The sequence below is a fragment of the Crocodylus porosus genome, unplaced genomic scaffold (genome assembly GCF_001723895.1).
Source record: "Crocodylus porosus isolate Cpor-Errol unplaced genomic scaffold, CroPor_comp1, whole genome shotgun sequence".
Classification (NCBI taxonomy): domain Eukaryota; kingdom Metazoa; phylum Chordata; order Crocodylia; family Crocodylidae; genus Crocodylus; species Crocodylus porosus.
This window is the reverse complement of record NW_017728920.1, coordinates 18,214,415-18,229,828: the sequence shown is the minus strand read 5'-3', so window position 1 is coordinate 18,229,828 and position 15,414 is coordinate 18,214,415. Positions and strand designations below refer to the sequence as shown.

General features: G+C 37.1%; 1 protein-coding gene across 3 annotated transcripts in view; it reads right to left on the bottom strand.

The window, feature by feature from the left end:
- ARID5B (AT-rich interaction domain 5B) overlaps nt 1-15,414 on the bottom strand; it is a 174,797-nt gene that overhangs the window by 49,372 nt on the left and 110,011 nt on the right. For 2 of the 3 annotated variants that reach the window (XM_019538636.1, XM_019538637.1), the window contains exon 5: nt 3,116-3,228. In XM_019538636.1, coding sequence (XP_019394181.1) covers nt 3,116-3,228 — 113 coding nt within the window. Of the gene's footprint in view, nt 1-3,115; nt 3,229-4,568; nt 4,692-15,414 lie in introns of those variants that run through there. The other variant, XM_019538638.1, reaches the window with a different exon arrangement.

Below are 15,414 nucleotides of genomic sequence, written 5' to 3'. Positions count from 1 at the left end.
TCTTATGACCCATTTTTAGATTCTTTGAATGGGAACTTATTTGGTGGGAAAAGATCAGAAAAAAGCAGAAGTGCAGCTTTAGCTAAGGTGTGGTTTACATAAGCTGGAAGTCATGTAAATCAGCCTAGCTGGGGTGACATAGGAAGTGTTAGAGCCTCAGGATTCCATAGGCCACTGCTCATATTAAAGAAAGTGTGATATTTTTTTCTTGCATACTTGATGCTACTTCAGTGAAGGGGTCTGTATTAGGTTACAGTTCATTTCTATGATTCCCAACCCAGGATAATATCTTGCCCTTGGTGTATATTCCATATGGCATAAAGGGGCCACAATAGCTGGAAGAGAGCTCAAAAACCAGTGTAGACACACAGGTGGCACATTCCCCATGCAACACCTTCAAGTACTAGGATGGCAACAAGGCATTTTTAAAAGGCTTCCTGAACTGGAATTTATTCAGAAATACTGAAACCAACTCAAATGCCTTTGTGTGTCAAGTAATAGTAAGAGTCCACAAAATTATTTGCTTGTAGTTAAGGCAAACAAGCTTCATGAAAACTAGAACCATAATGGCTTACAATGTTTTTTAGTTGCTGATTGACAGCAAAGAACTTCAGATATAGCTAGTGATTATTATTTCACAATCTGTGTTGGTTTTGTACATAATCCTGACAGGATCAAAACAACAGTGTTCAAAACCTCAACCCTTTTTCCATATGCCTCCATTTGAACCTCACCTCACCTCTAGGACTTTAGTAACAAGACAGCTGACAGACCATTCTGCCTCTACCAATCAAGCAGTCTTCACTTGGAAACTGGCCTATTGTTAATTAGGGTTGTCAGCAATGGAATGCCATGACTGGGTACTGAAAATGGCACACTAGTTGCAAGAAAATGCCGAGAGGGCAAAACCAGTTGACAAAATATATATAGGAGTGACTAAAGCACTCCTATGGTTTTGATTTGTCTACATTATCAGTTAAACCATTTTAAGCATTGGTTTAGAGTGATCTGACATTCACTGCTGTCAAGAGCAGGTCAAGGACAGAATGGGGAGAAGGGAAGCCCAACACAGAACTATATCTAAAATCCATGCAGCCCAAATACCCACAATAATGTGGAGAGACTATGTATATCTCAGTCCTCTCCACAGAAAAACCAGACAACATTTAGGTGGGACTCAAGCAGCATAAAGTACAGTCACCTTGTGTTTGCATGATTCTTATATGCTTGGTGTCTCCTCTGGTGCTACATAAAATATTCACTCAGTCCTGCAACCCTAAATCATATGAAGTCCTATATCAGTCAGTGCGACTTAATGCATTAGTAAGGTGTGCACATCATACCTTATATCATGAACACTTTTATTATTTATAATTAAATTAAACCAGCCTAGATAATTAATATTATTAATGTCTGCATAATGATGAACATAGTATGCCTAGATAAATAGGCCAAATTTTAGGAATGTTCTAACATTTGACAAGTAGAGCACCCAAAACAAACATAGCTAGTATAGACAATAAGCTGTGATAACAAGGTGGGGTTTGAACACTATTTACATGTACTACCTGGATCATAACTACCTGTATGTTACACTATTCTAGTGTGCCTATGTACAGTGCTTTAACTTGGAAAACAGGGAATTCTGTCCATTTGAAATATTTGTATCTTGCAGACTTTGAATATTCTTACATGCTCTAGCTACAAAATTATGACAAATTTTGTAATACCTTGCAGGAACCTGAAAGTTAACATGCCAGGATTCAGCATCTTTTAGCAACAGTTGTATAAGAAGATCAGCAGACAATATTGTAGATGCCCACTGAGCACTAAGTGCACATAAATGAGAGTCACACCGACTTAAGGACAGAATTTCATCATTAATTTCTGGGGGGTTTTGTTTCCATTAATGCATGTGTCAATTTTAGCATAACTGAAATACTGGAGTCCTCATATGAGAAACTGAGAACTTGACACTTCCACCTGAACTCTTTAACCTCCAACTCCCTAGCAAGTTCACATGCAAAACAAGAAAAACTTGGATTGTTCTAAAGAGGTTCACTGTATTTCCCAAAGGGTTACTCACAACAATGATATTTCTTTTCAGAAGCACATCCCTAGAATTTGCTGAAATAGTCAACTTGAGGAGTTGGTTAAATCTATGTAAAATGTTTGGTCAATGCATACAACTATCACTGTGACAGAAATTTATTATAAATAAGAGCCTGTGGCTCTCTTTCTCTCTCTCTCCCCCTAGTTTTCTATCTTTGTATCTTACAGCTTGGCCTGACAATTTGCTTTCAAATTAAACTTTCCATTAATGTCCTGAAGGATTCATTACTGTAAATTATTTTTTTAAAAGAGAAAAGAACATTCCTATTTCAAACACATGCACAACATACAAAATGGAAAGTAAATTCCACTTCAGAAAGCTCATTTTAAAATAATTTCAAGAAATGGACTCAAACCCACAGAAGGCTAAGAGAGGTCTAAAAATACAAACTGACAACCCAACCTTCTTTCACACTATGTAGCTAAGTACTACAGCACATACACTATATCAGAAGAGGCACTGCTCAAAGACCCCTGAAATGTCTAGGGTATGTATTAAGATCCAGTCCAATTTTTTTTTAGTTTTTAGAGTTTCCTTACACGTCTTTCTTATAAGTCACAGCATTAAACCATACTTTTTGTGCTTCTTGGAAACCATTATTTAGAGGCAGTTCTCATTTCATGTTATGTTTATCTTCAGACTTATATTTAGAAGCACATTGTAACACTGAGAATGGCTCTACTGGTTTATTTTTAATATGAAGGCACTGTCTTAAACTATGTTTGTGTGTCATAGAATATAAAAACTAGATGCCACTAGATGCCATAAAAGCTTAATCACCGCCATTTTCCAAACAAGCCCATACCCTGAGGTTTTATGTGAATATGGTTGTTGGTAACTTCTAACAGTATAAAGTGAAAAAAACAGAACTACAGAAAAGATTCTTCATTCGTTTACATTAAAAAGTTATACTCTAAATTTGAAACTGTATGCTGGGAAACAAAGGCCGAACTGTCTCTAAAGACAAGAGTGTAGTGAAAAGAATATTACTAAGTGATTTACCTTGGCAACAGCTTTGCTTTCAGAATTATTGTTGGAATCCTTAACGCCATTTAATGAATCTCTTCTCTGTGGGCATGGCTTCTTTTTGCGTGGTCTGCCTTTAAGATTTGGTGCTGAAAATTAATGGAGAACAATTTGAGCACATTTTCTTATACATGGACTTTTAACAGCTGAAAGTATAATAAATCATTCCAAAACAATCAGTCACAGAAATGTACACATCTGTCTGTAGCAAATGCTCATTATGAGGTTCTCATCCCCCAAGGGTTATATCTTGATATACTATACTTCTCTATATCATATCCCCTAAGGCTAAGGTATTCTACTTTTACATATCTAATTAACAGAAAGTCAAGCAGGGCTCCAAAGGACACTGAAAGTACATTTGTATCTTCCTAGTGCAAAAAAGAACAAAACAGCATATTAATGGAAAACTTGACATTACTTAAAACAATGCACTTGTTTTTTTTATCTGAAAGATTTAAAAAAAAACTTTGGAAAACATTTGCCCCCAGAAGTTTTGAAGTATTAACATTCCTTACAACTTTAAGCAGTTTTAATATACAATGACATTCCTACCAAAGTTCTTTTATTAAATGTCAATACCAAATATTTCTAGAAGTAAAAAAGTATCAGAATCATTGACTGATGTTTCATAATGCATACTAACTAGATACAATCCATCTAAATACAGTTTTATCGGGTACTTAAGATGTTTTGATAAGATAGCTCTGAAATACCATACCAAATAAATCCTAACCATTCTGAGCTATATTTAGAAAACTAGTATATGGGTCATGAAAGGGGGGAGGGGTGGAAATCAAAAGTCTCCTTCAATAATTATATCAAAATACCAATTATGACTCACACATAGAAATATAAGGTTAAGCAGATGATTTGTTCAATACTAAGTGCCCTGCATATGCTTTCAGATCAAAATCAGCCTCATACTACTACAACATTAAAAATAATAAACAATCATTAACTAATGACTATACTGAAGAAGATAATTTGCTTTAAACATTTAATTTCTAGGTAACCATTGTTTTCATTACTTCAAGGGATGACTAGAACAATGTCAGAAATCTGAACACCATAAACCTCTTGAGTGTCTTCTAATTGCTTCTAATCTTACATTTGTCACACAGTAAGGCAGTGGTTTGAGGACATTTTACATTTTAATTAGTTTGCAAACACAATAAAGGGTGCTAATTTGATTTTATACTTTGAATAACAGTGGCATATTTGGTCTGTTTAGAAAAAAAATAGCAGCTGTAGTTTTAAAACCAAAAGTCTAAAACCCTTCAATTTCTATTATAGCATTGACACACTAAAAAAAAAAAAATCCACTGACACACATTCTGTTTGTAGGAATGTACTACAGAAAGCAATTCTGAAATTGTCATTTGAGGCTAACATGCAAAATCAAACAAAGAGATAAAGAAATTATTACCCATTCCAGTCGACAAACATCTGCCTGATTTATATCTGTACTCATGAATGCTACAGCATGTGACTGCACTCTACATCCCTGGAAGTCTCGACTTGGTGTGGATGTCAGTCTTACACAAAATGAGCACTAAGAGTATTTGCTCTGTGCTTACAAATCCCCTCCCCCAGCTGCTCTATTACTCATATAAACATAGATGAGTGACTAGCACAGAGTGTGGGATGCGCTCTTAGGACTTGAGCTTTTGCTGCCAGACTGCCAGCTACTGCCACACTATCCTACTTTATTTATAAATGTAGCTTGTGGTTTCATCTTAATTGTTTTTGTTGATTCTGACCCCTTACACGTTATTTGGATGCAACATTGAGTTTCACAAATCCTAGCCTGCAGCCAAGGTGTTCTTGCTAAAAGAAAAAAAAAGATACAGTGTAAAATGAAAATGTTTCCATAATTTATCACAGCCTGGCCCACACACAAAAATGGTAATGACTACCATAGAATTTCTGAGCCAAATTCATCTCTTCTGTATGTCTACTGGAGTCTTTAGATTAACAGTGATGAAATTGGCTTTTATGTTCTTTAACTTGAATTACTTTTTAGGAAAGAAACGTGTAAAAGTAGTTCAAGTCTCGATACAAAGTACAATGCCAAAACTCAGGATAACAAGTATCACACTAGAAAGCACTCCTATGTTTAGCTAAAAGCTTTAAAAGCAAAAAGGGCATTTGTTACTAAATTCCAGGTATATTGAACTTGCATATAAATACTGTTTGATTTGGAGCAATAGACGGCAGAACTGGCACAAAACCATTATGAAATCAGGCTTTCTGCATTCTTTCAGTTGCTAAGGAGTTGCAGCTGAAAACAGCTCTTTCCAGAATAGTCTAGGACTGCCCCCCATATGACATAGGAGCACTTTACATCCAATTCAAATAGGACACACAATTAGTTTTAAAAATTATATAATACTGACAGATGATAAACACTTTCACTCAGACTAGCTTAGTAGAAGGCACTTGCCTCTAATATCCACTCCATAAAAGAAAACATTTGAAACATTTCCACTCACACATGAAACAGCTATTAATATTTTGCTCTCCAAACCATTACCAATAAGGGTATTGTTCTAAGACTATTTATATTTTCAACTATATCCATTTTGTGCTCTGAGTTGTGGTATTTGCTAGTGCTGAGCAAATAATTTATAACAAATCATGCACCTAATTTAATGTTTAATATTAAATATATACCTGACATATCCATAACCAAATTGCAGTGTCCTTGAATTTCATAATTATGGTTATTGTAATTTTGAAACACTCTACAGATTGATCATGAACAGTTTTGTAAGAATACTGGATACTCAAAATGTACTGACTTGTTGATTGATCTGATAAGTTATGCAATATTTTTTTTTTTCCAAGACAAGAACCCATGAAAAAGTCATTTTCTGTGAACTGCTGGATTAGTCTGGCCTGATAACTTGAACATTCCCAGAAAGACAATATGGACAAAGCAAATTTAAGTAAAAACTTGAACAAGGACCTGTAGAAAAAAATGCTGATGCTTATTTGTCTTTTCATAATCAATATGTCTGCAAAGGAACCTGAGAAGCTGGACATGCTATCAGTCTTCCTCTTTTTTTTTTCCCCTCAACATTTGATAACACATTCCATTACACCCACTAGCTCAATGTTCTTTCTCCTCAAGTATTTAAGAGAAAGGAGGAAAAATTCAGCTACTGAACTGCCAGTGGAAATAGTATGGTGTGCACCACCAAAAGCACATTCTGTTGAACCTGGAATAAAGACCCCAAGGCCAAAACTTTACTATATACATCCCAGTATCAAGATGAGATTTTTTTGACATTTGGAAGCTCTGTGAAGATCTTTAAATAAGATCTTTAACATTTGCACACTTGGAATCACAGGTGAAATGTATTCCACTATGTCAGTCTAGTCTCCATCTGTAAGTCGTCATCACTACCTGACTGGAAACGATTCCAAAGCACCATGTTCTCTGCTGCTAAGGCTGAAAGCTGTGTGAAGAAACTTGCAAAAGACCTGTGCACCATTTAAGTGGTGCAAACAGACTAATCTAGATCATGATTCAGCGAATTAAGTGAATTGTAAGCATGTAAGCCACATTAAAGGTAATAGGACAACTTGTGCTTAAGAGTTAGGGACATAATTATCTGACCAAATCAGGACCTGGGTTATGAGGATTAAAGTTTATTTCAAGATTAACAGCCTGTTAAGTGTAGTCATATAGGCACAAGGCATTCATATAGATAGATGTAAATATTCACGCGTACATGTAAATAAAGTTATCTTCACAGTTAAAATTGTTCAGATAGCAATCTGAAATAGAACAGGAAAAGTTTGCATTGAAGAATGCTACTTCACCTGCTGAGTTCTGTCAAACATTTCAGGTATGACCTGATAAAACACACCCAGCTGTAAAATGTAAGTATGGGCTAATTTCTAGTTTGCTAATGGGCAACAGCTGAAGTAAAGGCAATAGTGTAATGATGAGTGGGACACAAGCCCTGGGTACTGCCTAGGAGGGGAGGGGGATCATCACTTAAGTGGGGGGTCAGGTCAGAATGGAGCTGAAGGGGCATCTCACTTTTCCATCTCTCTCACTCCCCTCTGCACCTTGCACCATCCCTGCAGCAGCTTTAACTCTGGCAGCAGCAGTTGGGTGGTAGAGCGGTGGTGACACCTGGTGCACGAGCAGAGGCTGGAGGCTCACTGCTGTTGGGGGGAGATGCCACTTCCCTTTTTGCAACCAAAAAGTGTGTAGCTTTTTGACCACTCAACACATGTACAAAAAAGGAGGTCCCCCTGCAGCTGCAAACCTCTTGTTGCTGTCTCTGGATTTGCACTGCCACCACTGAGGGCACAGAACCGGGCAGTTATTCCTTTGTGTATCCATTATCTTTCATGCTGCTAATTAACTGAGATGTAGGGGACCTCTTTCCTCAATGGGTTATGCTAGTTTTCTTTTTTTAAGTGAAGACTCTACCATGAGACTGTGACAATTACTTTATTTTTTTGAGTGAAGACACTGTCTGTTGTTTTACCATTAATCTTCCTCATATATTCCCACTCTTCTTAGATGGTCTTGGAATAGAGTCATAATAATGGCTTTAGTGATACTGGTTACTTCTATGGAAGGAGACTGAGCCATGAATACAGAAATCAGGAAGGTGAAGATGGAGAAAGATTCAAATGCAAAATACTTGTTAAAAAAAAGAAAGAAAAGAAAACTGAAACCTGCCTAACTGATTAGAAAATGCTATGTTTACCATATGAAGTTTGTTTTTCAGCTATTACTGCTTGGTGGTAAAGTCCTGTGTTCTTGATTAGGTGAACGTGTGTGAAATGAAAATGTCATGAACTTCAACAGTTACACAAGCCACAATGACAACCATATCTTAATAACACTTCCTATTCTGGAAAACATTTTATTGCCTACTCAGCTGTGAATTCTCAGGGAAATTTAGTTATAGGGATCTGGTCAGATATGGAAACATATTTTCTGTGTGCAAGAAAGATAAAGGGGCTGATGTATGGAAAAAAGCATCACAGTAGGCATGTCTACTCAAGATATAGATTGCATAGTAGCCTGATACTACTGCACAGTAGCATTGCGTGGCAAAAATGTGCTGAGACACTACTGCGCAGTAGCATCATTTAAAATGCATTCACTGGTGCTACTGAGCAGTAACTCTAGTTCTGGTAAAATATCCAGTAAATCCTATGCTCTCAAGAACTGTTTCTTATGTATTTACACAACAGAGCTGTGGTACATTTATGATGCTACATTAACATTCTGAGGCTTACACAAGCCAAAGTAATATACTATACAAGTCTATCCTTATACTATAAAAGTATATCCTATAATATACTATAAGTCTACCCTTTCGCATGACACTGTAGTGATCTCATAGCATCATGTGGATCCAGACATGATGGAATTCATATGTAAGACAAATGATGACAGCCTTCCTGTTGGAATGACTGGGTCTTGCCTTACAGTTTAAATTTTCTGTACAGTGATTACTGCCACAAGTCCAACTAATTGAAGCTTTACTACAATATTGTTCTACACATTTATATATTTTGACTGACATGAAAGACATGTTGTTACAGGAAAGGTGTTAAAAAGTGGGCTTCACACAGTTAAAGTCCAGCTTCATTGGCAATTTGACAAAATCGGGGTTGTAGCCAAAAGCCTTTAATGAGAGTGGAATGTATTGCCTCATTTGTTATACCTGGATTACTTACTCATACTAAGTCTAAAATAACTGTGGACTCCGTTGGCTGCTCAACAAACCATGCAAGTAAACACCCCAGTTCTAACACTTTAAACATCCACCTTTTTCTTGATCATTCTACATTACTTATTCTAGCAAACGTCTAAGAAATTGTAATGCCCATGATCAAAGTCCCTGCCCTTTTCAGGGCTCTCTGATCTGCACAACTATTTCCTGATATAATCCTGACCTGTATGGTTTACAGTTTCTCAGAAACACTGAAAAGAACAAAAAGAAGCCTATAAGCCTATCACCATATTTCCTTATAAAAGGAATGTGCTTGGATAGCTGCTCTGTATTTCTAATATGTATTGCCATACAGCTTCTAGATTTTCTTTAATTTATTTCCTTGTTGCTGTTTTGTGGAGTAACTTGGAGGAGCAATATTTTTGCCTAAAGCAGCAATATTCTTGCCTAAAGCAAAGATGATCAACTATGACCCATACAGAAACCACCTGACTCCGTACTGAGCAGGGAATTAGTTGGACATCTGGGCTAAGTACAGACATTAAAATAGCTAAAGGCAGAATTGATCTAAGCTATAGAGTTTTCAGTAAGCAGTGCAGTTTAGACTGGTAGCGAACAGAACACACATTTGCCCAGGGGGGCATGCAACTCTTATAGAGCGGGTTCTGCCATTTTAAATCAGTCTGCGTGTGCTCAACTTCTGTTCTGTTATAGGTATAGACTAGTTTTGTGTGCTGAACTTCTGTGCTGTTATGGGTATATACCAGTTTCCAATCACATATGCCAACAGAAATGTGTGTACTTGGTCCTGGGGCTGAATTGAAATAGGACAAAAAAGACAAGGTCCATGGAATAGATCAGATTTGAAAGTTTGGGGAAGTGTGATGATAAATCTGGGGTTAGAAAGAACTCTTTTCCCTAGAGGAGCAAGAAGCTGAGCCAGATGGGACAAGCTTGAGAAGGGCTTACAAGTGTGAGGAGAAATTTGTTTTTCTGCTCGTTGTGAGTGCCTGCTAGAACTGCCAGCATTTTCTCTTGGTTGATTCCCATCTTCTCCCAATAGAATCCCCTTTCACTGTAGCAATTCTTTGTGCCCCTCCCTGTTTTCTCCATAATTAATCTGGAACCCAGATAATATAAATGCTTTGCTCTGGCTTAGAACCACTGAGTTCTGTGGAGCCCTTGAAAGACTGGGAAGCTTGAGAGCTCAGAAGGGTGAGAACAGTGCAGTGCATCAATCCCAAGAACACATAACAATTTAAGTGGCAGCACCATGCCAAATGTGCTACACAAATAGGCTTTGAATTCAACTTAGAGGTAGGTAGGACAATGCCAAGCCACAGATCCCAGAAAATCTGTAAGATAACTATCTTTTCTGAATGAGATCACCAGTCACAAACAACTTCATCCAAAGAGATGCCTAACGAATATTATTATGGGTCATTATTACATATCTGAAATTCATAGCTAGCAAACCACTTTAATGAAGGGTCCCTTAACATTTACCCCTCACCAGAGGAAATGTCTACCATCCTATGTACAAAAAATGTCTACCATCCTATGTCCTATGGTAGACATTTCCTCTGGTGAGGGGTGACCTCAATTCTCTTCCATGGTTAGGTGATCTCCAGTGCTTTTTTGGAGTTTGAATTGCTTCCTTGATTTCCTCTTCTCTTTGGTCTCCTTTAATTTCTTTCATCTCATCCTCAGATCCTTCCCCTCCCATTAACAATAACATATTTTACATTTAATTCTTTAAAATTTTATTCAATGGCTCCAGGCTCCAGGAAGCTCTCCCTCCATACTTACTCATTTTTTGGACATGCTGAATCTATGCAGTGGGGAGATATGGGACAGTGAGTGGACAGCACAGGGCTGTGTTGAGAGGACAACTTGAAAGAAGCAAAGGAAGATCAGGAATTATTGCATAACTGTCCAGATGGGGTGGAAAGATCAGGTCAGATCCTTATTTAGAAAACTCTTAATTTGGGGAAAGTAAGTGTTTCTATGCATAGCAAGCAGAACCCATTGTATCCCTATGAAAATCAACAGTGAACACCTACTTTTTCTGTGAACACCTACTTTTTCCAGTAACTGCGTGGAAACAGTTAGTGAAGATTAATTTTAACCCTTCTAAATGTAACTTTAGAATCACTGTTCACTTAATAGTATGTTTTTAAAATACTACTATGATCATTATAAATGCCAGTCAGTACCATTTCATGTGCCTCTTTCTTCACACTGACATCCCTATGTGTACTATAAGTATCTCAAGTCTGAGTTTCCTGTTGAAAATTTTTCCCAGGTATTTTCTTAATCAACGTACTTTCTTATTCTTTTCTGTAACTTATATGCTCTGTAGGTGTATAATTGAACATGTCAGAGTACATTGGAAAACTGTATTGTATACTGAGAGGTGCACTAAATATCTGAACAATTTACTAACTCATAAGTATACAGAGTATACTTGCGTAACCATTTCTAAGGTTTTGTTTTAGAAATGAGATATTCTTTTTTTCTAAATGTGGGGAAAATCAATTTACTACTTCTCTAAAGAAAACATTCCTCATTTGGAAATAAGTCAGACAGACACTTTTGTATGGATTAATGTGGAGACATGCAACTTGCTGCAGACTGATTTTGTTTTGGCTTTTCTCTGGACTATCTCCTAAAAAATAAATGTCATCCTGTTACAAGAGTACTATTTAATTATTGTTATTATTTTTAAATATAAACATTGGATGTATTGCAAATATACCAAATAAATAAGAGTCTGATTTTGAAACTGACTGAATCTTCTTGATTTCCACTGAAGACAATGCAGGACAAAGTATAGATTAATATTATATTTATAAGTCATAACATCAGATTATTTTTTCCTTAGATGTGTTTAGAATTTAAAACTTGTACTACAAGGACATTTTTCTACCTTTTGGACAAGTACACTTTTTTAAAAGGAAATAGTGAGAAAGAGAAGGATGTAGAAATAAGTATAAAGTAGCAGTCATGAAGTATAGAAACCCAATAAGACATCAAGGAAAAATTCATGGCTGAGCCTAGCATTAGTAGAAGCTCACTACTAGATGGTGATGATAAAGTTGTTAATAATGTCACAGCCAAGGCAGAAATATTCGCTAAGTATATGCTCTGGATTTCAAAAGAAACAGGATGATGTTCATGTCTCACACATGATGATGAAGTGCTTTCCAATCCGTTGGTAATCCAGGAGAATGTTAAACATTAGTAGGAGTAAGCATTTTTAAAATAGTAGGTCCAAATAATTTGCATCTATCAGTTTGTAAGAGTTGGCTATGAAATCACCAGTTTGATCACATTCATTTAATAAACCCAGAATACAAAGTAAATAGCAGATGACAGGAGTGCTAATATTTTGGTAATATTCAAAGAGGAGACGCGGGATTATCTAGGTAGCCATAGGCTGGTAACTGTGACATTACTGCAAGGTAAAATAATGGAAGATCTGAGAGGGAATTCAATTAATAGAGTTAAAGGGTAGCAGTATAATTAATGCCAATCAACAAGGGTTTATGGAAAATAAATCTTGTCAAACAAGCCTGGTTTCATTCTTACGTGAGGTGACAACTTTGAAGGATGAGGGTAACTGTATACATGCAATATACAGAAGACTATGTGAGACAGCTGGTTAATAAAAGTCACTCTTATTAAAAAATTAGCACTCTGTAATGTAAATTGATTTAATAAACAGCTAACAAATCTCAAAAAGTGGTCCTCAATGTGGAATCATCATTGAATGGGGATTTTCTAGTGGAATTCCACATTACCTGGTAACAGGCTGGGCCTTATTCCAATTTTTCATATAGTAGATTATTTCTAATAAAATCTGAAGATAACATAAAGATCAGCAGAATGGTAAATAATGAGGATAAAGCAGGCATACAGAGTAATCTGGATAATTTGGTAATCGGGGCCATCCAAAACAACATGCTTTTTAATACAGCCAAATACCAAGTTATACATCTAGGAAAAAAGAATACAGACCTTAGCTGTGGAATGGGGTACCATATCATGGGAGCAGCAACTCTGGAAAGGTCTAAGGGTAAGATTGGACAAGCAAACCAATATCAGCAATGTAGTGCTGTGGCTATAGACTAATGCAGTCCCTAAATGTATAAACAGAAGAGTAGTGAATAGAAGAAAAAAGTTAATTTACCACCATTGATGAGACATATGTTGGATTACTGCATATAGTTTTGCTGTCTACATTTGCAAATGCATGTTGAAAAATTGAAGGTACAGAAAAGAGCCACAAAAAGATTTGAGAAATGGAGACTATCCCTTACAGAAATGTAAATAGCTCAGTACAAGAAGTCAGACCAGATGGTTTCAGGGTCCCTTTTAGCTTTACTCTATGAGCTTAGGAAAGAAGGGAGTACAGTCTTGAAATACAGGCAGTCCTCGACCTACAACATTTTGAGTTACAATGTTTTTCACCAACAATATTTATAAATTGACACCTTGTTTCAACTTTCTGATGTCAGTTTCAACTTTACAGTGCTTGATCTGATGCAACACCATGCCAGCAAACAAGCTTGCTACATCACCCATCTCCCTGGAGAACATCTGTCCAAACTTCCTTGGACACTTTCTTTAAGAAAGCAGACAAGACTGCAGAAAAACCTGCAGCCAGGAATCCTGAGAAGACTCCAGTCAAGAACCTTTCAAAAGGTCCAACCAAGAGACCTTCAAAAAGGCCAGCAAAGTCACCTCATAGAAGTCCTCCCAAATCAATATGATTGCTATTTACAATATAGCATTAATGTAGCTATATTGCTCATCTATAATTGATTGAGTACAAAATTATGGGTTATTTTGGGTGAAAATAGGGTATCAGGCTTTGGTTCAGGAATCAATCCCCATTTATAACATATTTTCCTATGGGAAAATCAGGTACGAGTTACATTTTGACTTAAGATGCAGTTTTCAGGAACCAATCGTGTCGTAAGTCAGAGGACTGCCTTTACTAAGAATGAGAAGATGAACTTCAAGGGTTAAGGCCTTGATTCAGTGAAGCCCTGAGGCACATACCTAACTTGCACATAAGTAATTCCACTGACTTCAGTTAGACTATTCAAATGATTAAGGTGAACACAAATATTTAAGAGCCTTACTGAACTGAATCAGACATCTAAGTCAATAGAACTACTTTTGGGTGCCTATACATGTGTTCCAGGGTAGGGGCGTGTTAATTAGAGCGACTCCCAAGGTGGTGGGTGGCACTTCAACTACAGCTTGCTTGACAAGCTTTAGTAAAAGCTCCCCCACTGCCATTTTGAAATGCAGGATGCTGAATACCCAAAATGCTGGAGTGTTCTGATTAGAATGCTCTAGAAGATTCAATTAATTGAGTCTGCTCTGACACATTCTAATCAGAACGCATTAGAGCATGTGTAACATGCCCTTTGAGACTAAGGGCAGCAGGGGTCATCACGCCCCCCACCCCCTCAAATCTATTATCATAGATTTTAAAGGAGGACATGATTGGGCTGTGATGGAGCACATATCCCAGGTAATTGAAAATTTTATTTCCTCCCAAAGTAAAGCTGACCCTTATTTTGCATACCCATAATATTCAATGGGCAGCTCTCAATGTTGGATCCAATTTACAAAGTATTCTGAAGCTGGCATTTGTTAGAAATGTACGTAGATCACATCACTAGAAAAACTAACAAAATCTGGCTTTTTAGAATATTTTGGGTTAAAAAAACTGGGCAAAGGGATGAACAAGCACAAGTGGATTATGTAATAATCAGAAGGCCTGCAAACACAGCAGTAAGAAGTGAGAATGGACTACAAACCCATGCTACAAGTTAGCCAATACCATCAAAACTCAGGAAAACACACAATGCACAAATATCAACTTCCATTAGAAGTTCTCCGTATCAAACCTTCATTATAAACCTTTAGAAAATAAAAGTAAAACAAGAACCCACAGCAGATGATAAACAGGTCTTTTTCCCAGCAACATTTCTAATTCCAGCAAAAGCTAGCATTTGTTAAATTGCTCTCTAGCAGAGTCAGCACTATCCAATGGAGACGTGACCTACATACCTTGAAAATACAATAGATACATAACCAATAGAGCGGTGCGAAGCTTCGGGTGGTGATTCAATTTGGAGGAGATTCGGACTGATTCAGTGCCCAAATTGCCAAATTTGAACTGAATCAGGGGACCAATTTAAAGGTCCGAATTGATTCAAAGCTTTCGGAATCTTCAGCAAAGATTCAGGGAGCTTTGATGATTCGGGCAGTCCCCGGTGGCTGCAGCATGGAGCTGCAGCCACTACAAGCTGGTAAGTACTAGGGGTGGCATATTTGCGGTGGTTTGTTTCCCAATTCTGTCTTGAAGCATTTCTTCCTGGAATTTAAAGGTCCGAATTGATTCAAAGCTTTGAATCTTTGGAAAAGATTCAGAGAGCTTTGAATTGATTCGGACAGTCCCCGGTGGCTGCAGCATGGAGCTGTAGACGGACTAGGAGTTAGTAAGTAGGGGTGGGGACCATGGGGGGACCCCTGCCAGGC